Source organism: Eleginops maclovinus, chromosome 23 (genome assembly GCF_036324505.1).
Source record: "Eleginops maclovinus isolate JMC-PN-2008 ecotype Puerto Natales chromosome 23, JC_Emac_rtc_rv5, whole genome shotgun sequence".
In the NCBI taxonomy this organism is placed as follows: domain Eukaryota; kingdom Metazoa; phylum Chordata; class Actinopteri; order Perciformes; family Eleginopidae; genus Eleginops; species Eleginops maclovinus.
Genome location: NC_086371.1, coordinates 10081097 through 10104322, shown reverse-complemented (window position 1 = coordinate 10104322; position 23226 = coordinate 10081097). Strand labels below are relative to the sequence as shown.

Genomic DNA, 23226 nt, shown 5'->3' with positions numbered 1-23226 from the left:
TCAGGCGTGTTTGACATTTTAAATGTTCACATTGAGCTGTTTGATAGAGATTAGTTTTGGACATGTTTTATTGAGACACTAACACGTTATATAGGCCTATTACATCGGAAACATGCATCCTGCAATGTTGCAAATCCTGCAGGGAGGTAATGGAATTCATGGAGATCTGCACAAGCTACATCCATTACTAAGTTGAATTAAAGCTTTCATATGTTTCCTGTGATAACTAGTATGAACACACTCTACCCTTTTTCAAAACCCACATTTTTGGGTTTAGAGCCTTTAGTACATCACACACCATGACATACTCAAATGGCCACCCTAAATGAACAAACTACTACATTGAACCCAGTATTGGATCAATGAAAAAATGGCAATTAATTCAAAAGCTTGTAATAGAAAACAAGTGGCGCGAATCCAGTTAACACTTCAAATATCTTCAAATAATTTGGTGGATAACTTTGGAGGGCTGGAACATATTTTAACTAGCTGCCATGTTTTTGAGAGTCAAAAGCCAGTGAGAGAGCAGCAATGTTTCATGTGTGAAACTGGCTGTGAAAGCATAACATATTGATGCAAAAATCTGCTCATATGGAGTCAAATGTTCAGTAAAAGCTCCAAAAATGTGTATCAAAAGTGACTAGTATCACCAATACCAAAAGACTAGTGATGATAGAATTAACACCCACCATCTGTACCTCTAAGTGGGTTGATATAAATGCTTCAGATCTATTTGTACGATATGATTCCAGTGACGTCTTATAAAAAAAGATTCAGTCAGTGAAATGACGAACTGTTTAGGCCACCACATGAAATCCAGAAAAGATTGCTGATTTACCTCAGGGACGATTCATCTGAAGGCAAATCTGTTATCTCTCAGACTTTAAGAGTTGACACAGATGGCACGCCAGGCATGAATAATCCTGGCGTGGGTTTGGCAGTGTTGTCGCTGATCTTGTATCAACCACAAGCTGTTCCAGGTCCTGCTATCATCAGTTTAAATGCTCTCATTTCATTCTTACCTATATTCACATGGTGATTTGTAAACTGGGGTTAAAATAGAACAGTACAAATATCTCGTACAACCCAAAAATAATGGAAGCTCTTTGCTAGTTGAATGAGCCTTACAAAGAGAGTGTGCATGAATTCTGTCTCTGGCAAGCAATCTTTTTAATCCCCCCCATGTACTTTGTAGAAGTAAAGAAAGCTTTCTCCATTAAGGCAGCAGACTCATTTCCTCCATTAGACTAAGTGGATGCCTTTATGTAATGCTGGCAATCAGGGCAGTTATGTTTTGGCTCATTGTTTGCAGTTGAGGAGATGCATTAGGCACATCAGCAAGCATCAGACTCACATTTATACTTCTCTTGGACGTCTGCATTGCACAAGCTCACCAATCCCATCTTGAAGCTGAGAGCACGCATTTTCCCATTACGAGCACTAGTGGAAAGAGAAAAAAGCATAAGAAATTTGTTTTAAGGTTACACATATTATACGGTGAATGAACTCAAAGTGTAGAGGAATTACGTGGGTCAGAGCAGTACAGTACAGGTCAGTGCGACAGTGTCAAATTATATTAGAGCCCATCCAGAGTACCTAAAGCCATGACAGGGACATTATGAAGTGTTGTGTCCATGGGTTCATGCGTAGAGAAGCAATAATAAGCTCACAATGTCCCTTGCAGACAAATACGCACATGCATACTGCCTAACCACGCAATTATATACATATTTTTGAGGATCTGAGCTGCTGCCCAAGCTAAAAAATGATTGGGCACTGGCCAATGGCAAGGCCAGTGAAATCAATGCTGTTGTGCCCTGACCTGAGCCTGAAAGGACCTCATTAGCTTTGTTTCTGCTTGAAATGAACACACCGTCTTTTTCGTGTTAAGATTTCACAGCTCTGTTTCCAACACAGCCTGGAAGAAATTACTGCAGAGCTGAGCAGCATTGGCATAAACCACAGGCTTATCGAATTAGCATTTGAATCGCTAAGTGAGAAATCAAGAACATCACATTCATCAGAGAACACCAGATCAATGAAGTATAAAATTCAATCAAAGAGTGAGTTACATTTCCAGAGCTAGCGTGTTGCTTTGAATATGTTCAAAAACAAAACAGGGCAGCTAACCAAAAAAATCACACGGAGAAGCATTAGACGTGAAAGAGAGGGCACCACTGTCTTTTTCTCTGTTAGATGAGGATCAGGGGTGGTCGAGAGGAGCACATGAGCACATGGGGGTGACTGGCTGTCAGCACCTTTCACACACACTTTTTGCTGGGTGTCGCATGCCATCTTCGATATTCACCCCAGGGCTGCTCCTCTGGGGACATGTCACTCCTGCTCACCCTGCTAGTGTGACACGCCTTTGGAGGACACACACAAATGCAATGATATATGCACATACTGAGCTTTAATATGCTGTAATTTAAGCACACCATTAACAATGGCAACACAAACATAGGCACATCTAATTCTGATTCACAGTCGCTATTTATTAGAATACAAAAAGCAATTACGGAAATGTATGCAGAAGGTTAAGCCTCTGATTGTCCCTCATTAGCAGTGAGTAGTTAAGAGCTACCGACCGAATTCACAGCACTCCTGGGGTTATCACTGTATCTCTGCCTCTCTGCTCTGTGTTTTCTCTTTGGAGACGGCACAACATAGTCAATCAGGAGCAAAGATGGGGGTGAAACTTGGTGTGAAAGAGGATTTGTTTCTACGGTGTCTCAGAAGGGATGATTGGCCCTGTGCCTGGACATTGTTATCAGAGCTGTAGCCACACTGTGGTTCTTTATAGATATCTGTACAACAAACCATTGAACCACTTACATCAATCTGCAGACAGACGGTCCTGGGAGAGGACGGTAAGGGACAGTTGAAATTAGTTTGTAAACTGTGCACATGTGATGTGTATTTACCAAGAACTCCATTAGTTTTTCTAATACCATTGACTCATATGACCTGGTGTATTGTGAAAGGGTCCTCTAGCAGTGCTAAAGTATAACTCTGCAGTATTTCTAGACTTGATACTGCACCATCATACAGGACTATCCATCACTGTCAAGGATGGCAAGTGACACACACACACACACACACACACACACACACACACACACACACACACACACACACACACACACACACACCTTGCATGTACAGCCACCTTGGAGAGTTGTATTCTACATATTCTCTCTTTATGCATCAAATCAGACAAAGAGAGAATATGTAGAATTATCCAGAGAAAAGGTCACAATCCAGATTTACAATGTCAGTGACAAAATAACTGACAAATCACATCCATTACATGCAATATAGTCAATAAAAATATAAATGTTAGTTCTAGTAGCGGGTGGCAGGTCCCTGCCTGGAGAAAGTATAGAAAATGGACTGGTAGCTGGAGAAGAGACAGTTTCTGGGCATTGCAAGGTTCACTTTAGCAAGACACCAACCTCTCAACTGCTCAAGGCACTTGTCCAAAGGCAGCCCCCTGGCACTGCTTGTGTAAAACTCCTGTTTGTGCATCAGCATCTATATTGAGCCTGTGTGTTACGTGTAGAATAACAACAACAGTGTGAAAGACTTGAAAGTCCCCTTGGGGTTCAATAAAGCATGTCTTCTCCCTTCTCCTTCTCCTTCTTCTTCTTCATATTGCAAGGATACTGCTGTAGGGAGTATCTTAGTATGGTGATGTTTGAACCTTTGTTATATATATATAAAACTTTATGAGGATTGCATGATAGAGTGTGTCATCAAGAAGGCTGCATAACCTTCTTGCTGCACGATGGACAGTACAGAGACAGGGTCGAAATCAATGCAGCACAATAAGAATCACCGTCTTTTTTATTCCATGAAATCTTCTCTCTTGTGAAAGCCTGGCGCATTACCCACAATGCAACTTGACCGCCAACAGCTTGGTTGGAGATACCAGTTGTGTTATGCTGGCAGCGGCTGGTGTTGCTGCAAGCCTCAAGCAGTGAGGATGAGGGGCGGTCTACAGAGGTCCAGTTGGCTCATTTCTTTCTGACTCCACTTTAAGTTTGAAGTCTTCGACCTCCACTGATGCTGACACACTCAAAGCAATCTATCCCTCTGGACTTACAAAAGGCTTTATGCAACTTCGCTCACCTTTCAAAAGTGGTAGGCCTACACCCCAAGACCTTTAAACAGACTTTCATGGGTAAAATCGTCTCTTACTTTAATGTAAACCTACAGGTGGTGACCCAAAGTGTTTTCCAGTCGAGGCAGATTGGATAGGATGTGCCTCAACACAGGCATACATAATTAAAGAAATAAAAGGTGAATAAAAGGCAATAATACATAATGTAACAAAACAAGCATAAATCGAGAGATCAAACAAAATAGGTGGTGAGGAGAAACCGAGTAGACCAACAACAGATTTGAAAAAGCAGGACATTTCAAAAATGTTAAAAGGGGAGTTGACAAAGTCGCGGGGCTTAATGTGGGACAGGAAGCTCTAGCTTGGCCTAAGAAGAAAAAGCTTGATCCCCTTTGGATTTAACTACGAACAAGAGTAGTATAATTGTCTTGAATGACAGCTTTACGATGAGCTTGTCTCTCATAATTGAGATTTTTCAGCCGTCATACAAAGTCTATGGTCAGAGCCATCTATTCAGGATAAATCAGGGTTAGGGTTAGGGTTGGAGTTTGTCAAAATCATTGAATAAAGTAAGGTAAAGGTATGTTTTATCATGTTGCTCTATGTCTTCTGGATGTGTAGAAACTAACCTGATAACCCAATGGCATATGGTAGCTGTGATGTTAGAATATACTCAATGCATTTTTCCACACAAGTTTTAATAAATACTTGGAGACATCCCAGTGCATGTTACCCACCTGTCGTAGACGTTGAGCAGCCAGTTGAGACACATGTCGACGCAAAGGGGAATGTTGACCAGGACGGACCTCTCCTCCTCTAGCCTCTCGTAAAGTGACGTCAAACCGTGTATCATCTCCACCACGTCCATCACATGCTCCCCCTGCTGCAACTCCTGCTCCCGAAACACATCCACAAGGCTGCTCAGCGCCACCAAATCCACTGAAACACACACATGTGGGTTCATATTAGCAACACAGATACATGGAGAAACACTTTCATTGTGACCATGTGTATGTACTGTAGGCTTTTAAATGTACAGATGTTGTGTGTGTGTTTATGGAAGTGTGTTATTTTTTGTATGGTTTAAGACAAAGTTAACTGATCATCATGTAACCAGGCATGCATCTACTCATGCTGGAGACATAACAGCCAGATTCATTCATAGATGGCTGCACATTCACCTCCGAATAAAACAAACTCTCACAGACACAGGAGCATCCTCACCTCAGCAAATGAGAGTACGGGCAATAGCACGGTGCTTATTCACCCTTTTTGCCCACTTAAGCCTGACCAGATGTTTCAAGAGCAGTGACACAAATTTGATTTTGCTCTCCTAAACTAATTTGATGGCCCATCCCTAGGAGTGGAGCTAAAAGGGTGTCCGTTGATGCCAGGTATAATTGGATAGCACGATAATGAGGTAGAACAGAGAGAGGAGATAACAGGAGTATTCTCAGGGTTGTGAGGAATCACCTAAAATGTATTTCTGATGGGCTCTTAGGCAGCACTGCTCAATCATTCACAAAGTGTGCAGAAAGACAGAGAGAAAGTGCTGTTATCAAGGCAGCCTGGCAATTAAATTCTGTAACGATATCAACTAGCAGGGTGAGATAAGAGAGCGGGACAGAGAGAAAAAGAGAGAGAGTCATTGAAAGAGGTTTTTCACATTTCTCTGAGCATGCTGGGGTTTTATTTCAGCAACTCAGGGACGGGAGGAGAGGGAGGTTTGGAGAAGGGTTGCAAGAAAAGGCAGGGAAGGAAAGGAAAGGGGCTGAACATGATGAAGGAAAAGTGTGAAATTGGCCACTGCAGCAGCAGATATGAGCTCATCTGGTGTCAGTCGGGGTTAGAGCACTGCGGGTGACGAAAGATGGACTAAGCCAGGTTTACGAACCAAAAGCACAGAATGTGAGGCATTAAGAAAAACAAATAATCATGAAAAGTAGTTGTTGAAGAATTAGCAATTGTTAAAGCAGAAAGTAAGAGGGTCTGGCCGCAGTAGAATAAAACAAGTGCTTTGACCATGAAGGGGCACGTTTTCAAGCCTTAACCATGCGGCAAAAATTAATTGCCTTCTCATTTGTACGTCAAATGGACCAATTAATAGCTCCAATTACCTAGCATACCAACGATCTGTGCTGTAATGAAAATGTGGAAGGAATGCGACGCCTGAGTGGTTTCTAGTGGCTCTTGAGTTTATCAATACTTTAGATTTCTTCATTTGTAAGCCAGCGTTCATGGATAGAATTTTTTTCTACATTTCAAAGGATTGTAGAGGGATGCGATGAACTCTTTGACAACTGAATAAAGAAATGTGCCAAAGCTAATCGTTATATCTCCTTCGTGAAGAGAGCTTGTCATCGCGGATTACTGATGGTGCAGGATAACACAATATCACTTAATCAGCCATCCCAGCGTTGCAGGCAGGAAATACCATCGATGGAAAAGTGTACATACATCTTAGCGTCTTCTGAACTTTCCGCAACTTCATGGCTGTTCTGTATGCAGAGAACTTGATGTTGTTCATATCCGCTAATGGAGGGAAAGAGAGAGATAGAACGAGATTAGAGTAAATGAGAAGATGAGGGAAAACAAACCCACCCTGCCACTGATGAATTAGACATCGCTATCTCTTCTTCTGGTTATCACACATTGCAGGAGTCATTACAGACGTATATGTGTATGTGCACATGGGTGTGTCTAGCTGAGCATGTGTTCGCGACAGCGTTCCTATCTCTTTTAGAAGTGTCAGATCAGATTAAAAGTAAAAAACATGATGTCGTTTAATCACAATTAATTAAACTCTAAGCAAAAGGCAATCACAGCACTGACAAATTGGTCCTTGTAGGTTAATGACAGTGGAGATTTAATCCCTGAGGTGTTTGAAACACAGGGCCTTTAATGAGCTGCATGACAGGGCCTACAAAGCGGGAGCCTAGTGGTTTCATCCTGCTGGTGCTGCTGCAGCTCAGTGGGGGTCCTGACCAAATGAGCGGGACTTGAAGGGTGCTTTAATTGTGTCCTTACTCACCCAGTGCTTGGTAAAGTTCTGTCATCTTTGGATGGTCCCAGCACGTTGTCTGGGCCTGATGGCTGGGGGAAGAAGAAAACGAGACAAAAGGTGGAATAATTTGTGTAACAGCCAAGAAAAGAGGTCCCAATTTCAGGCAGGAAAGATCGATTGTAGTACAAATGAGCTGAGGGAAGCATAGATGAGAGGTGAGGCAGACGGTAAAAGAAAGGAGATGAGCCGGTAAAATGTGAGGACAGGATAGGACGACCTCGCTTACAAGAGACTATAGGACTGTAAAGGGCAGACAAAGGTTGAACATGATTTAAGTTAAGGCATCAAAGTCACAACCCCTGCCACCCTGTCGGGGAGATTAATTGCCAGCAACGTGGCTTCACTTAGGGAAACTACATGTAATCCAACATGCACACACAAAGCAAAAACATACATTTTCAAAACATTTTTATCCCACTTCTGTCTCTGGGTACATTAAAGGTCCCATTTTGTGGCCGTTTTTACTGATCATAATTCCATTGTTGAGGTGTACTAGAATAGATTTACATTGTTCAATGTTCCAAAATCACATTGGTTTTCTCATACAGCATCTCTGTATAGTATCTCTATTTACTCTCTGTCCTAACGCCTTGTACAAACGCATGAGCTCAGTGTGCGCTGATTGGTCAACAACCTGAGAGGCTCCGCCCCTGTCAAACAGAGTGCTTTCCCAGCCTTCCCATTACAGCTGAGCATCAGTCTATGTGTTACAATGACGGTGGTACAGTCATATAAGTTTGAACCCCAGTCCGATCCTGAAAATGACACAGACCAACGTGATGGACCTGATCCACCGTCCCAAAGTAGACTGGAGCAGGCGGTTTCACAGTGGAAAGTTTTTATTTTATATCACTCTTACATTTCAGATGTAAATTTAGAACTGAAACTAAGTAGGAACAGCCTCGTCTTTCAATACTGCATGCTTTGCATATCGGCATCAACCTGTGCAAGGTTTTTGAAGCTGTCGTCCGTGAAATGCCGGGCACAGAGTACAGTACTTCAAACCGTCGAAGGAACAGTGTTAAAAATACATTTCAACCACTGACATTTTCGTGGTAGCCTACTGCCTTCGGTAAGGCAAACGGATGACATGTCCCCTCACATTTCAAGGCACAGTACTTTCTTGACATTTCAGCCTTCCAACAGTAAATGGTCGGTTGGCAGAGGGTGTGCCTATTGGTCTCTAGCTATGGGTGTGCCAACTTGCCATTGGTCTCCAGATTTAGTGACGTGAATAGCCCCCAGAAGAAAAAAAATGGAAAAAGAAAAATCGAGGCTCGGAGGGGGGGGGGGCAGCATAGACACGTCTTTTCTGCCTTAGAGTTTTACTCGCTACAGGGTGTACTTTGAGGGTTTGTGACTTTGCAGACCGTTTACATGCATAAAAAGCTACATAACACACGAAAGGACGGGTTATAACCGGAAAAGCATTATAGGGGACCTTTAAGAAAAAAAAAGATCCAGTAGAAAAGTACAAACGTATCGGATAAATGAGAACCTCAAAAGCAGGAAGTCTGCCAGGACCCAGGGGCCTTTTAGGGCAGCACTCATCGTTCTACCTGTGCGAGTGGTCATTGATTGCAACCCAATGAAGTGATTCTCAGATACTACTCCCACTCCTGTTGGTACAGTAATATAACCCATAAAGAATTGACTAGCAGACTTAAATAAGACCCACGAGATTCTGTTGCACCTGATTAAGACAATAAATACCCATAGCTTGCAGAAGAACTACTGTAAATCAGCCCAGTTAAAAACCTGCACACACAAAGACATCATGCAGTAGGCATATACACACACACATTGAGAGTTCATTGATAAAACAAGCAGCACTTTAAAGGTGAAATAGTATTGATTAGCTAAATAGATTAACAGAGGAGTGCTCAAGCAAATAGGGCTCACAGTAGCTCAATACGGCTCCTCTCTGGATCGTTTAGTATCTATTTGCTATCCTGTGGTATTTTCTATAAAAATGGAATATCTTTAAAAATGTTAGGCAAGAAGTGTTTCAATTTGGGTTGGATTTAGCAGTTAGTGATGTGATTTTAGTTGTGTCAAAGCTGGTAGTTTTCTTCTCTTACTCCCCCCAAAACAGAAGATAAGAATACTACCAGCCAATCACAAAAATAGTATAATAACCCTAGAGCTCGTTTCAGGAGATTTTAGTGTGCACTAAATATAGGTCAAACAGTAACAGCAGACATGCTTGTTTCTCATGAAAATTACAAAATACCATCACTGGCATCCTGGAATGATGTTATCACAATAAAGGAATTGACCATGAGGTTGCACTTACTTGATGTAGTAGGGCACTTTGTTCGGGGAGATTGCACGCTCCCACGGTATCTGCACTGAACCTGAGCAAACACACAGACACCAAATCAATCTCAGAATTGGCATGTTTTGCATGGAAATCCTTTGGGCCCAGCGTGTCCAGACAGTGTGCCCATTCAGCCCTTTATAACAGAGCCACTCATTAGACATGTCTATTGTGTCGGGTTTCCACAGAGTGCCGGTTTGTTTGGCACAGCCTAACACACACGTGAGGCAGAGCACTCGGTGAGACGGGTTGACTGTAGCGATTTAACCGGCCTACAAAACTGAACCACAGGAGGTTCAGCAGAGGATCAAACAGGACACACTGCACCTGAAGAAGCAAGAGGCAGACAATACGCACCCTCACACTGATGGCACAAACGCAACCATACACACACCTTGTCGTTGTACATTATTGTAACAGCACAATGCAGAGTTATATCTTGTGATTCTGCATAGGTGAAAAGTATTCCAATGCATAAAGACAAAAAGGCAAAATATGCATTAATCATTTCACTCAAGTTCCTACACAATACATTAGAAAATAAAGATCCTGCACAGATGGTATCTTCAAGACAAAGCATTACAGTATTCACCATGGAGAAAATGGCAGCTCTGGGCGTTATATTGTAAACGTTTTTTGAAAATTGAGCATCATTGCCTTTTTATAATTTCGACTGGTAGTTTAGTCAAGTTGTTCCCAACATAGACGTTGATCTTCTTCTGAGGATCAGAAGATTCATCTTTTAATGGTTTAGCAAACCAAAGTGATACGACATAAATATTAACTATTTGTTTTGACTTTTCTCTGATCATGGCTGATTTTCCTTTAGCGGGAAATTATTGTTGCATAGACATAACAAAATAAAGTTAGAAGTTACTGGAATAATCTTAAACAGCATATTATACATTAAAATTATGTTTATGTTAATAGTAATCATAGCTGCCAGATAGAAATGTAGAATTGTAGCGTCAAAAATAGAAATACTAAAATGTAATAAAAAAGAAGTTAAAAAAAGACGATCAACTTCTATTGAACATTCAACCGTGGCACAAATAATCTGTTTAAAACAAACCCCATAAGCAGGATGCCATATGTACAATATGGGCTACTGTAGGGTGCTGAGGGTGCAGTGGGCTTAGAGGGCAGTGGGGTTGTGCTATATACTGTAAGCCCCTGTGATGCAGCGTGACAGCGGTGAAACAGGATGGGGTTTGGTGGAGGCACACAAGCACACACCATTGCAGATGCCCCCACAGAGAGAGCCCTGCAACACACATCAGCTTCAATTAGGAAGAGTAAATCAACATCTTCCGGCCCTCCTGCATCTTCTCTGTAGCCTTTGAAGAGCAGCAGGTAGAAGAAGAGACAGAATACACAAATATGCATCTCAACTCAAATGAGAGCGATGACGGATCTGATGAGGGATGTTTAATCGCAACGGTGTGCTGGAGCTGACGAAGAAAGATGAGCAAAGCCTTCAAGCTCCACCTCTAACCCAAATACAAACACTTGCAGTGGTTTATAGATTTACCGTAACAAACTGTAATACACCTAACCCTCTTTTGCATCACCCTACATGCTGAGATGGAGCTTTGGCAGAGATTGGTGCATCATGAGGAACCAACTTCAAATAGCAGGAGAAGAATCTTACTGGAAAGGAAGTGCTGGGATCCGGGGCCAAAGTCTCTATGTGCATCTTGGAGCTGCTTCAACCGCTCCTCTATGGAAGCCTGAGGACACACAAACACACACACACACACACACACACACACACACACACACACACACACACACACACACACACACACACACACACACACACACACACACACACACACACACACACACACACACACACACACACACACACACACACAAGCAGAGTTAAATCAAATGGAAACCTGCTGTCCATCCCCCTTCGCTACAAATCCCCAAAAGAAAGAATTGCACACACGCAGACCACCTGTTTCTCCTCCATTAGTTAACTACAGAATGTAAATTGTGTCTTTTTCCTCTGCTGCCCCTCTTGAAGGTCTTTCAAAGCCTTTGAAGAGCTGCAGGTAGTGAAGACAAAGATTACCAAATAATATATTTTTCTTGAAACGAGGACAACGGCGCCTGGTTCGCAATGGCAGCGTGGAAAAGAGATAAAAGATGATGAAATGAGAGGAGGAGGGGTTGCAAAGCCTCAAATGTGTTGTGTCAATAACCATGGAGACTGAGTTGACAAAATTAAGTTTGCCTTAGTAAAAGCAGTTACTATATGTTTCCCACGAAATGGGATTTAGTCTGTCTAATCCTGGTTTATTTGAAATGAATTGGATTTGGCACATGAATCATTGTCAGCTGGATGTTTAAAACGCTCTCTCAAACAATGGGAGGTAAATCCACTCGCAGGGAGGTAGAGAGAGAGATAAGAAGAAGAAGAAGAAGAAGAAGAAGAAGAAGAAGAGAAAAAAGGAAACAAAGAGACTTCAAAGAGAAGCACAGACAATGAGTCGTAATGTGTAAAGGTAGATGTATTGAGTCGGCATTTCTCAGTGTGTACACACATCATTTCTCGCTCGCCAGAAAATAAAACAATATAATCTAGAGCGTTATTTAAATTGCTTGCGACTAATATAGAGCATTGTCAATGTGCCGTGGAGATGTAACTGCCAACTGTGCGGGTTGTACAATCTATTTGTTGTGCAGGCAATTTGGGCTGCCATGGGGAAGACAAATGACCGTATTATCCATGATCGACAAATATTTGCTAATCAAATTTGAAAATACATTTCTCGCTGGCATCAGATCAGCCAAAATCAGCAGGGCACCGGATGTTGCCGGTATTTAGCATTTATCATTTTAATTTAGAGAGAAATAGGACACTAGGAGGGAGAAAAAGGAAAAGGTTCTTCCATTCTGCTTTCACAGTGAAAGATAGAAAGTCAATGCATCTTAATGCACTGAAATTAAGTAATGTGGACGAGAAGAGATAGCAGGTTGGCCGTATTGTGAGCAAAGAAGCTCAAAGATTTTTTTCTCAAACCATTTGAAACACCTGTCTCTTCATATGTGACTTGGGATTTTGTTATATCACAGAAACTTTGAGAACAATCCAATAGATGGGAGATGAATATCTGCTGGTGACTTTAGACACTAAAAGCCTTTTAAACAGTGTTAATCATCAGGGGAAATGGAGGCTCAGTTCCTGAATCAAAGACCAGAGGACATTCAGCTGTAGCGCACTGTACATCAGAGATTAGCAGAAACTTTGTTGTAAAATAACCTTTTCATGAGCTCTTTTCACCTCCAACGCAAAGGGACATCAATGAGCAAACAGTTCTTATGTCTCTTCTTTGTTTGCAGCACAACATTCCTGTGCTAAAATACATAAGACTGGTGGCAACTTGTAGAGGTTGTGATAATGCAGGCTCCACAAAGTGTCTAATTGCAATTTAATTTCCATCTGACGGCTTTTAACAACACTTTAAACCGTACTATGCAACGTGACCTTCTGAAAGAACAAACTTCAAGATGTCTTAATTATAACAGAAGGAAGATCCGCAACTGCTGTGTACAAAAATAAGACTGACTGATGCTTCTATTTTTATTCAAGCTCCTTCCATTCAACCCATAGAAAGAGTCAGACAGTATAGCTGCATCTGTAGGATTAGCACCTCATGTTTTTTTTAACAAAGAGCACCTGAGCATTTGCTCCAATTAGTATCCCAAAATGGATTAACACAGCTAGGAAGAAATATGAGAACCTAATACATGACTGCCTTTTGAATAGACACAGGCCTAAATCCATACTATATTATAATTCTTTACAGCATGTACTTAAAGAATACAATTATAGTATACTGTTCTGGCAGTGAGTATAGAGACACAACAACAAACCATTTTATATTAACAGGAAATTATCAATAACTGTGACTGCTGCTTATTAAACTTTACTGCATTTTGGGAGAATTATGTGTATTTAAAACAAACTAAACAAATCAACTGTATTTGGCATGCACATCGGGTTTTAGTAAAATGAATCTTTCTATTGTATACACTAGTATTTAGTGTCAATTAGGGACCAAACACAAGTGTGTTGTCACAGGAAATAGTTTGAAATGTTGGACCATTTTAAATTGTGTCCTGACATTGGTTACAGACGAAGAATGGAGGTCCCAACAAAGTCAGGCGATCAACAAAGGTATTACAGTTTATCTTGAGAGGAACAATGATATCTGGACCAAATTTCAACTAATTTATCCATTAGTTAATGAGACGTTTCTCTAGAAACCACAACATGGTGGTGGTGGTGGGGGTGCTAGTAGTCAGGGGATCATCTAAGTCATGAAGATACATTGTCTGGGGAACATTAATGTCAGTACTATATTTCAGACGAATCCATCCAATAATTGCTAAGATATTTCAGTTTAGCCTAAAGGGATGAACTGACCAATTGACAAACCAACAAGAACGACTAAATGCTGTAAAGTTTCAACCAACAGTAAGCTAGGCTGTCAAGAAAAAACCTTTAGTAAGCACCGACATTAGACGCTGACACGCTGTGATTATTATTTTGTGTTCAATAGCTTTCACTTAAACAAAGGCAGAAGCTACCAACTTTATTTGCTTCAAGCCTAGCGTAAAAACCCACAGTTATTTGTACTGATCTGCTCTGTTGTGCTCTCCTCATGAGCTGTTTTACTCTGGGCTATGGCGAGGCCACATGAGAAACACGAAAGCTGTAATTTAAGAGTCACGCAGCAGTGAGTGTGCAAAGTGGATAGTGGAAATTCATTTCTAAGAATTGTTGGAGGGACATTGCAATCATTATGTTCAGACAGACAAGCATAGTGGCAATTATAAAATAATGACGAGGCCATGGACAGTGGGCTGTGGATAAGGTGTCATGAGGGTTATCTGATGGGAACATGGGGTTCTCACTTGAATAGATGCTGTTGTGCTTTTAGGCGCACTACAGGGGTTACTGAGGGAAGATGCAGCCTGAGCAGGAAAGTTGCACACTGCAGATTGACAGTAATGCTCACTGGATTATGCATCCATACATTCAGCTAAGACTCAAGGGAAGGGCGAGTCGAGTTCAGTGATTCCATGGCACTTTATCCTTGCCATTTTATAAAAATGCTTTAAGAGTTCAAATCTTTATTTTATTCTGCTTATTTCTCACTTTAACTACCCATTCATGATGCATAACATTGCCAGAGACCTTATCTGCGCAGCAACCATCTGCACAAGTTTAAAGAGATGTTACAGACACTAGGGTGTAGTTATCACAAAAACCCTTATCTTGCATTAGGGCAAACATTAAACATGGAATGACTCTCTAATCTCTCCCTTAAATATGATTGCTGGAAAAGCTGCTGCTGACAATGTCAAACAGTCAACACAGGCCCAGCAGTGAACTCTACCTGCAGCACTTTCCATCTGCTGTTGAGATGCTCCAGAGCTCGGGCGTTATCCATCGACAAATGTACATCTGAGATAGCCAGCTGGTGGGCAAGATCATTGATGTGCTTCATGCCCTCCTTCACCTGGGTAAGCTCCTCCTTAAATAACTGCAGGAGTACGAGAGAAAGCCAAACAAACAGGGGGAAAGGAGAGGGGGATGGAAAAACAAGAACACCGGATATAAAACATTAAATATAGAATAAATACAAGACTCAGCCGAACATCAAGTCTGTACAAACTCCAGCCAAATTGAAAACAAGAAAAAGATCAATTGAAATGTAATCTGTTGTAGGTGGCGGTTTTGTTCTATCTAGAAATAGTTGGCAGAAACCAATAACTTGAATCAAAATTGAAATAATTTATAATGGTATTGGAAAAACACCAGCGTCTGTTGTAGATGTTATACAAGAGCAATGAGGGAGACCAGGGAGTTTAAACAGCAAACAGTGTGTAACTCAGGGTCACAATAACAACAGCGCAGTATACAGGTTAGGTGTTCATATCGTGATCAGTCAACTGAAACCTTATGATTTAAACTGTAGCCAAAAAAAAACCTGTAGCGGCTTCACACTGTGTATGAATTCACCAAAATCACTGTCTTTAATGACAGGACCTGACATCTGCATGTACTGTATGCTGACAGTAATTAGCAAGTAAAGGCAACAAAAAAGACAAGCAGAAGTGTGAGAAATGCATTACCCTAATCGTGGAATTCTAGGAGTAAGTGTGCCTGCTTGTTTGTCTATGTGTCACTGAGTGCATTCTGTGAGTGTAGAGCTGAAGGAAAAACCTGAAATAAAGAGAACATTCCTCTAATTCAAGTGCTCTCAATTTCATGTGACATTAAGTTACAATTATGGTTTTGAACTGTTGAAAGTTAGAATCAACACATTCAAATGTTATATTTTGGTTATCAGTAACAAGCGTCTTTTGACTATTTTCTAACATTAATAAAAACCACATTTTAGATCTTAAGAAAAAAATACCGTAGCTGCATAATGTACATTTATGATCGTGTCCCATTTGCATGTATGCATGTGTTTGCTTCTGTATATGTGTAAATGCGAATGAGGGAGTAGAGTTGAGGACAACTGACAAGCCTGCCCTTAAGAGTGAGCTGAACATGTGCTGGCTGTGACAGGATTCCAAACAGTGACATGATTATTGTGAAGTGCTGCTAATTAATAGCGCCACGCAATTACAGGCAGCGGCGTCAGCTCGGCACTCCATAATGACAGAACCAACGACCTGCCATTTGTGAAACAACATCTATCCAACTGGGGCATTGTAACCTCTGCCAGCTAAGCGTGTCATTATGGAGTGGCAATTTGTGTCGTCATCTGTCATATCAAAGCTACTCTGACATGTACACATGCAAAAAAACCAACAACATTTTAAAGCAACGCAGTCTGATACACTCACTCACTCGTGTTTCATATCAATGCTGGATGTTACTGTTTCGATGTTTGTCTATGATGTACATTTTGAGAGTTAGTATAAAAGACATTTAAGGTATTCCCAAGTAAAAACAATGTATATCAGGGATATTTGATAGTTTGCCTGCATGCAAAAGTGTGTCTGCTTTGTGACATAATGAGCAATAGAGAGCAGGAGGTTTTTTTGTGTCTACCTTGGTCGCGTCTATATGGTCCTGCAGAGAGTCGATGAAGAGGTCTCCGACGGGCTCCCAGGCGTCCCTCACCCCCTCAGCCTGCTCCAGGGCAACTGCCAACTCCTCCATCGCTGCCTGGATCTGCAGGAGACGCTCTAGTGTCCTCTCCATGTGTCTGGGGGATTTTATGAAAACATAACTCATTACATAAACTACCTGCACCATTAAAAGGTGGGGGTAGTGCAAGCAAAAAAAAAAATAATCTAAATCCATAGGGAATACAGAAAATCACAGTTTTATATTTACCAATTTCCAATTCGTAATTGTAAATTGTACTTTATTTTTAATATTTGTATGAATGTTTGACTCTTTACTTGCTGTTACATTGTACATTTTTCCTTATGTGAGACGAATAAAGGTATTCTGATTCTGTTGGCAATTATTTCACGGCCCTTTTTTAATGCAAATGCCTTCTCTTTAAAAAAAATGTTCTAATATTCGTATAAGCTCTGAATTTCCTAGGATCTAAAGCTTAATTAATGTGTTTTCCATATTGTTTCTGTTATTAATTATATTTGCCACATTTTGCAATCAGATTTTGGTAATTGTACTATGTGTAATGTATTGCTGCATAACTCTGCTATGGATCAACACACACACACACACACACACACACACACACACACACACACACACACACACACACACACACACACACACACACACACACACACACACACACACACACACACACACACACACACACACACACACACACACACACACACACACACACGGAAAATAACACTGTTGTATGGCAAAATCACGTTCTGAAATATCTTTTCATCGTTAATTTTGCAAGATATAAAAGGTAAAAGAATTTGCTCAATAGAGTTGAATAAAGTTTAATGAACACATGGACGGTACAATTTAAGTAACTTCCCTATGACCCAAAATTACTATTTGATAAAAACATTATCAACAAAACTAAAGTTGAAAAGCTTTTAGATGTTGAGATGTTGAGGCTGCATAGAGAAGTGGCAAAAGGTCTGCTCCTACTAGTGACCTTGAAATAACAAATGTGTTTCACTAGCCATTTATTACCTTCATATCATATCAGACTTTAATTCCATTCACTGAAAAACCTTTGGAAGATGTATTCAGATCCTTTTCTTTAAAAAAAAGAACCAATACAACAATGTATAAAGATTCCATTACAGGCAAAAGCATTCAACACTGATCAGGTAACAGTAGAGTGTTATCAGCTGAATACGAAGTTATGAAAGTACTTATTCTATGGTCTGACCTATGGCGGTCCACACAGCGAGCCGTCAGCTTCTCCCACAGGTCACTGGCCACGTTCGCCTGCTTCCACACCGAGCGGCTCACATTTAGGATTCGCCGGTGTGGAGACACCTCTGCAGAGGGTGGAAGAGGTTAGACAGGGTCACATGGGGGGGGGGGGGGGGGGGGTGAATTAAAAAGTGCAAAAAAGGAAGTAAAAAAAATACAACAGGCCGAGAAGAGCAGAGTTGAGAAGTCAGATAAAGAGAAAAGGCAATGATTGGAGAAGGATGGTAACCAACTCCATTAAAGGAAAGTCAGTGAAAGGAGCAAGGCAAAACAAGTTAGACACACAAGGGGAGTGAGGAGATTGCTCCAGTATTTCCCAGGTCAGCATCCATTGCTGGGAGGCAAACAGTATGAGGGAGATGTGTCGGTGGAGAAACAACAGAGCTTGCTGTGTTATCGATCCGAGCACATGATACTGTAGAGCTGCTTAGCTGGAGGTAATTGGTCCCGACCTGCAAACTTTCCCTAAACTCAGTGCGCAGCCAGAGGACGGATCACTGCTGATAACTATTACTGTAAGATTTCACCTGCATGGCTCCCAACAAATGAACCCCGGGGCTTAGCAGAGGGAGGATGTGAGTATGATATTTTGGCTGGCGCAGCAGTTGGCACAGAGTATGAAGGGATCAGACCTTTTCCATCGGTCAGGGTCTCCTCTGGTTCCTGGAAGGGATGCTGAGCCAGAAAGGCCTGGGCAGACTCCAAAACTGAGTAGATGAACGGCCCGCGCGACTTGACATCCTCCATGAAGGCCTACAGGGACACAAACAGAAAGCGTAAAGTCTTTCAAAGTGGAAGATAGTGGAAGCTGAGAATGGTGAGTCCTTTAGGTTAATCTTACCAGGCAGCAACCTCCAAAAAATGCAGGAAAAAACATTTCTTTAGGCTGGTAAGAAATACACTTTTTCTGTAGCTAATTTCCCTGTTCATGAAATCTCTACCCGGGGTGACATTTTATATCGCTAGTGAAAGGTTGGTTCCCTCACAAGTGCTCTGCTCTGAAGCATTACCCAGGCACGCCTAAGCTGCACAACTATCCACCTCTTAACCCGTTTTGGATAAGCCAGATATAAGCCACTTGTGTCACTGCAGCCCGGAGTGACAGACATTCTGCCAAGTAGACCTTATATTATTTATTTGTTATATTGTACATTTAATAAGTTTAACCCACTCCTCCTAAGATTCCTAATACAGAACCAAAGGTAAGGATTTACTGCGACTTCTCATTTTAAATTGAATTTTCTTGGGGTTCGGCAGCTGATTGGTAATTTCTGAAAAAAATCAACAGATTAATTGACAATGAAAACAATAGTTGGTTGGGGGGCTCACTGCATGTCAACAGATGTTATTTGTAAAATCACACATTTTCGTGTTTATCAGCAGTAAACTTTCTTACCACTCTTGTAAACTTTAGATTCTCATGATAAGCAAATAGTGTAGCATGTTTATGGTAGACACAAAAAAACATCTTACCGCACATGAGAAGAAATGTGACTCAATGTTTTGGTCGTGGCGTGATGCCATTATAGAGAGTAAAATAGCCTACCAGACACACAGTCATGGCCAATGACCTGCGTAAATAAACCTGGCTCGGCCTCCATTTATCTGTAATTTTCAGTGATTCACAACATGTCCAGGCAGCTAACAGGAACACACAGTAGAGTTTATGTCTGACCTCCATTATTCACATTCTGCAGTGGCGTTTTCATTGGTCTACTTCAAATGATGTATCGCCAGTGACCAATAATATTTCCAGCCTTTACGAGTCGACGAGGATTGCATGAATGCACCATTAAGCAACTGACCGGCACACAGTAGATTACTGGGTACTGACAGGCATTTTTTATCCTTCAGATCTTTGAGAAGAAGATTTATTCTTGGTCGAATTTGCAAGAAAATTGTCAGTCCTTCATCAAATATTCATTTCAGAAATGCAGACATTGGAGGATCCTTTATTTGATAGTTACAGAACATCTTCACATGCCAAAACACAGTGTAGCAGCAGCACGAGCAGAGAGGATTCAAATAGTCAGACATCTTTAGTGACTAAGATCTGCTGGTCCATCAGAACAGAAGCGGGTAATAAATTGAGAAGTGCATTTTTATTCATTATGAACATAACTTTTAATGTATTTTTAATTTATTTTAAAGATAAAAAGGCTCCTTTTAAGATAACACCAAACACACAAATATAAACCATAACACCAAATAGCATACAAGAGGGAAATGTGCAAATTTGAATACAAGGATTACCTATATGAAGCACACACACACACACACACACACACACACACACACACACACACACACACACACACACACACACACAACACATACACACACACACACACACACACACACACACACACACACACACACACACACACACACACACACACACTGACTGGCTGTCAGTTTGCACTGAGAGCCTGGGGCACAATAGGAGACCAAATCTACTGGGAGTGCTGGACCGCTGGTCGCCACGGACAGAAGAGCCAATTAACTGGAGAGCCGAGCTCTACTGGTCCACATTTAGAAGCACTCCTTAAGCAAGAAGACAGACACAAACACTCACACACATATCTACAACAAATGCCTTCACTCCCCCACCGAGCAGATAACCTCCCCATGCCTTGAGTAAATTCAGCGTGTAAACCTTCTTCATTCTTCTACCCTAATCTTTTTTTTGTATAACATTCACTGTAGGTGTTTGAATTAATGCTAGTTTCTTCAAAATAATGTATTTAGTTGAGGCCATCCTTTTTTTGCTATGAAGACATTACCATTTTAGCTGAAAATCTGCATTACGAGCTGGAATTAGCAGAGTTGTTCGCTGCAGCAGTGACAGTGTTTCAGTGAATACAGTGAAAAACCAGAGGACCTGCGCCCGGCAGGCTTGATAAACAAATGAAACACCAGCCGGCACTGAGCAAACATGCAGAAGTGTGTACCGGTTGGGAGCTGTGGCATGAGATAAGATTCCCACTGCAACAGTCATGGAGAAAAAGCTGCTGTCCCTTTTTCACACTCTCTCTTATAACAAACAGTCTTCCTCATATCGTCGCTTCCTTCCTCGCCATTCCTTTCCGTTTCACCTCTTTCCATCCTCTCCCAGCTCTCTTTATTCTCTCCATACTCTCTTTAGCTGCTTTGCCGCCCAAAGAGGAGCTGAGCCACAGAATCCCCATAGCCAGCTGTCATGTTAAAACTTTAATTCCAGCTAAATTTCACACTCAGAGGCTTCATCTATGGTTGAAGGAACATTAAGAGTGAAGCCTTCAGATCAGATTAAGATACATTATGCATGGGGTAGAGGAAGTCAGGGGGAGGAAATGACTTCATTGACTTCATTTCGTTTAAACATGTTGATGGCATTCCTTTTATTCCTCCCTCTGGACACTTCCTCTCGGAGGACGAAGCATTTTTATAACGTTGTTGCTGTCGAATGAGGCAGGAGGATTCATCATCTGCTCCAGACACACAAAATCCCTCCATTGCCGAGATCACTCACTTATCCCACAACAAAACATACCCACGGACATATCTTCTCACCCAAATGCACCCCAAATAAATACAAACAGTACACTTGCTGCCAAACCAATTAACATCCAGATGAACACTCAAACAGACACACACACATACACACACGTACACACACGTACACACTTAAGTAGCACAGAGAGAACTCTTCCCACACACAAAAACGACATCAGAATAAATCCACTCAAGATCAATAATTCACATTTCTTAAAACGCTTTAATTCTCTATAGAAAACCGGGATGCAATTTCCCTCTCTGCTTTGTCGGAAAAGTTATAAAGCGACCAGACTCTTGTGAAGATTGAGGCATCCCAGATTATAAAAACGAGCTGTGCTGAAAATGGAACATTTAAGAGAGGAAGAGGAGAAGAGGCATCTTTATCAGCGAATCCTATGAATGACTTCGTGAATATTTGAGGATTGGGCATCACTAAGAAGCCCCATCAATGTTGGAGGGACAGTTGTGGAAAGCGAGAACTTGAACTGCTGTCTTTAAAGCATTAAGAGCAGACAGGGAGTGACAACACAGGGCTGAGGAGGGAAATGACAAACTAAGTTGGAGAGGGAGGTGAAGCAACTGCAGGACTGTTTGTAAGTGTTGTTGTTATTGGTTTATTGTCCTCTTAATTGGGACGCTTATTCCACAGTTCATGGTGGAAGTTGAAGTGGGATTAAATGGGAGCCACAAACCTCTCACTGTCAATACAAGTTGCCTTTCAGAAACACTACACAAACTGACAGCACGGAGAATTGGAAAGAGGGCAGGAAAGGAAACTGTGCTGTACTTAGAGAACCAATTACTAACATGTGTGAATGTCGCTGTCTCTCTGTGTGTGTGTGCGCGTGCGTGCGTGCAGGCGTGCGTGCGTGTTTCTGCATGTCTGAACGAGTTCCCCTTCCTGAGATGCATCACACCACAGCTAAGGTGATTTACCAGGAGATAAAAGAACATCCAGAGCATCCACGACAGCATTTTTCCTGAATACCTACAGGAGTGAGAATCCAAGAGGCATTAACTTTTAACGGTTTAACCTTTCAAGCACACTTACAAGTACATTAATGCATTCATTGAATTGTTGCTTTATTGATTTAGAAATGATGGTGGATTAATTTTACACTGCATCAGTTTACAGCTCATTTTGATATTTTCGAACAGGCTAACAATTTGTATGTATTTAAGACAGACCAATACAACACACACACACACACACACACACACACACACACACACACACACACACACCCTCCAGCTCTGCCTGCTGGGCACCTCTGTCTGTAACAACTTTATGAGTATCCTCCAACACAGGGCACACAGGGCTATATAACATGTCAATTAAATGTATTTCAGTCCAGAGACTTTCCTGCCTTCAAGACGCCGTGGGATTTTTGTTATTGTCCCGCAGGAAGGCCATGTTCTTTATATCTGCCCAATAAAACAAAAGCCACAGAAATACTGGGAAAACTCACAACAGTGTTTAAGACACAAAAGTTGTATCTTAAACTTGGACGTTGTTAAATGGCCAGTAGGGGTCGAGTACCAATATTATTACCTCAATCGCTAGTTTTAGGTATTTTTTAAATCAACATGGAGTGGTTTTAGTCGATGATCCCTTTTGGAGGAAAATGGAAGCTTTATGGCATGTTTAAAAGGCATCACTCCTTTTGTTTTAGAAGTTGCTAACACTGCGATGTTCAGCATGTTTGCATGCACTGAACTAATGGGTAGTTGAATTTTGAGGGGCAGGTACCTTTTCTTTTAAG

General features: G+C 41.4%; 1 protein-coding gene across 1 annotated transcript in view; it reads right to left on the bottom strand.

Moving 5' to 3' along the window:
- drp2 (dystrophin related protein 2) overlaps positions 1-23226 on the bottom strand; it is a 136074-nt gene that overhangs the window by 20105 nt on the left and 92743 nt on the right. Inside the window, exons 5-14 of the mRNA XM_063876978.1 lie at positions 18559-18679; positions 17880-17991; positions 16592-16748; positions 14922-15068; positions 11159-11237; positions 9484-9544; positions 7155-7216; positions 6581-6655; positions 4861-5062; positions 1355-1440 (exon numbers count right to left, since the gene is read on the bottom strand). Of these exons, the coding sequence (XP_063733048.1) occupies positions 1355-1440; positions 4861-5062; positions 6581-6655; positions 7155-7216; positions 9484-9544; positions 11159-11237; positions 14922-15068; positions 16592-16748; positions 17880-17991; positions 18559-18679 (1102 nt within the window). The remainder of the gene's footprint in view (positions 1-1354; positions 1441-4860; positions 5063-6580; positions 6656-7154; positions 7217-9483; positions 9545-11158; positions 11238-14921; positions 15069-16591; positions 16749-17879; positions 17992-18558; positions 18680-23226) is intronic.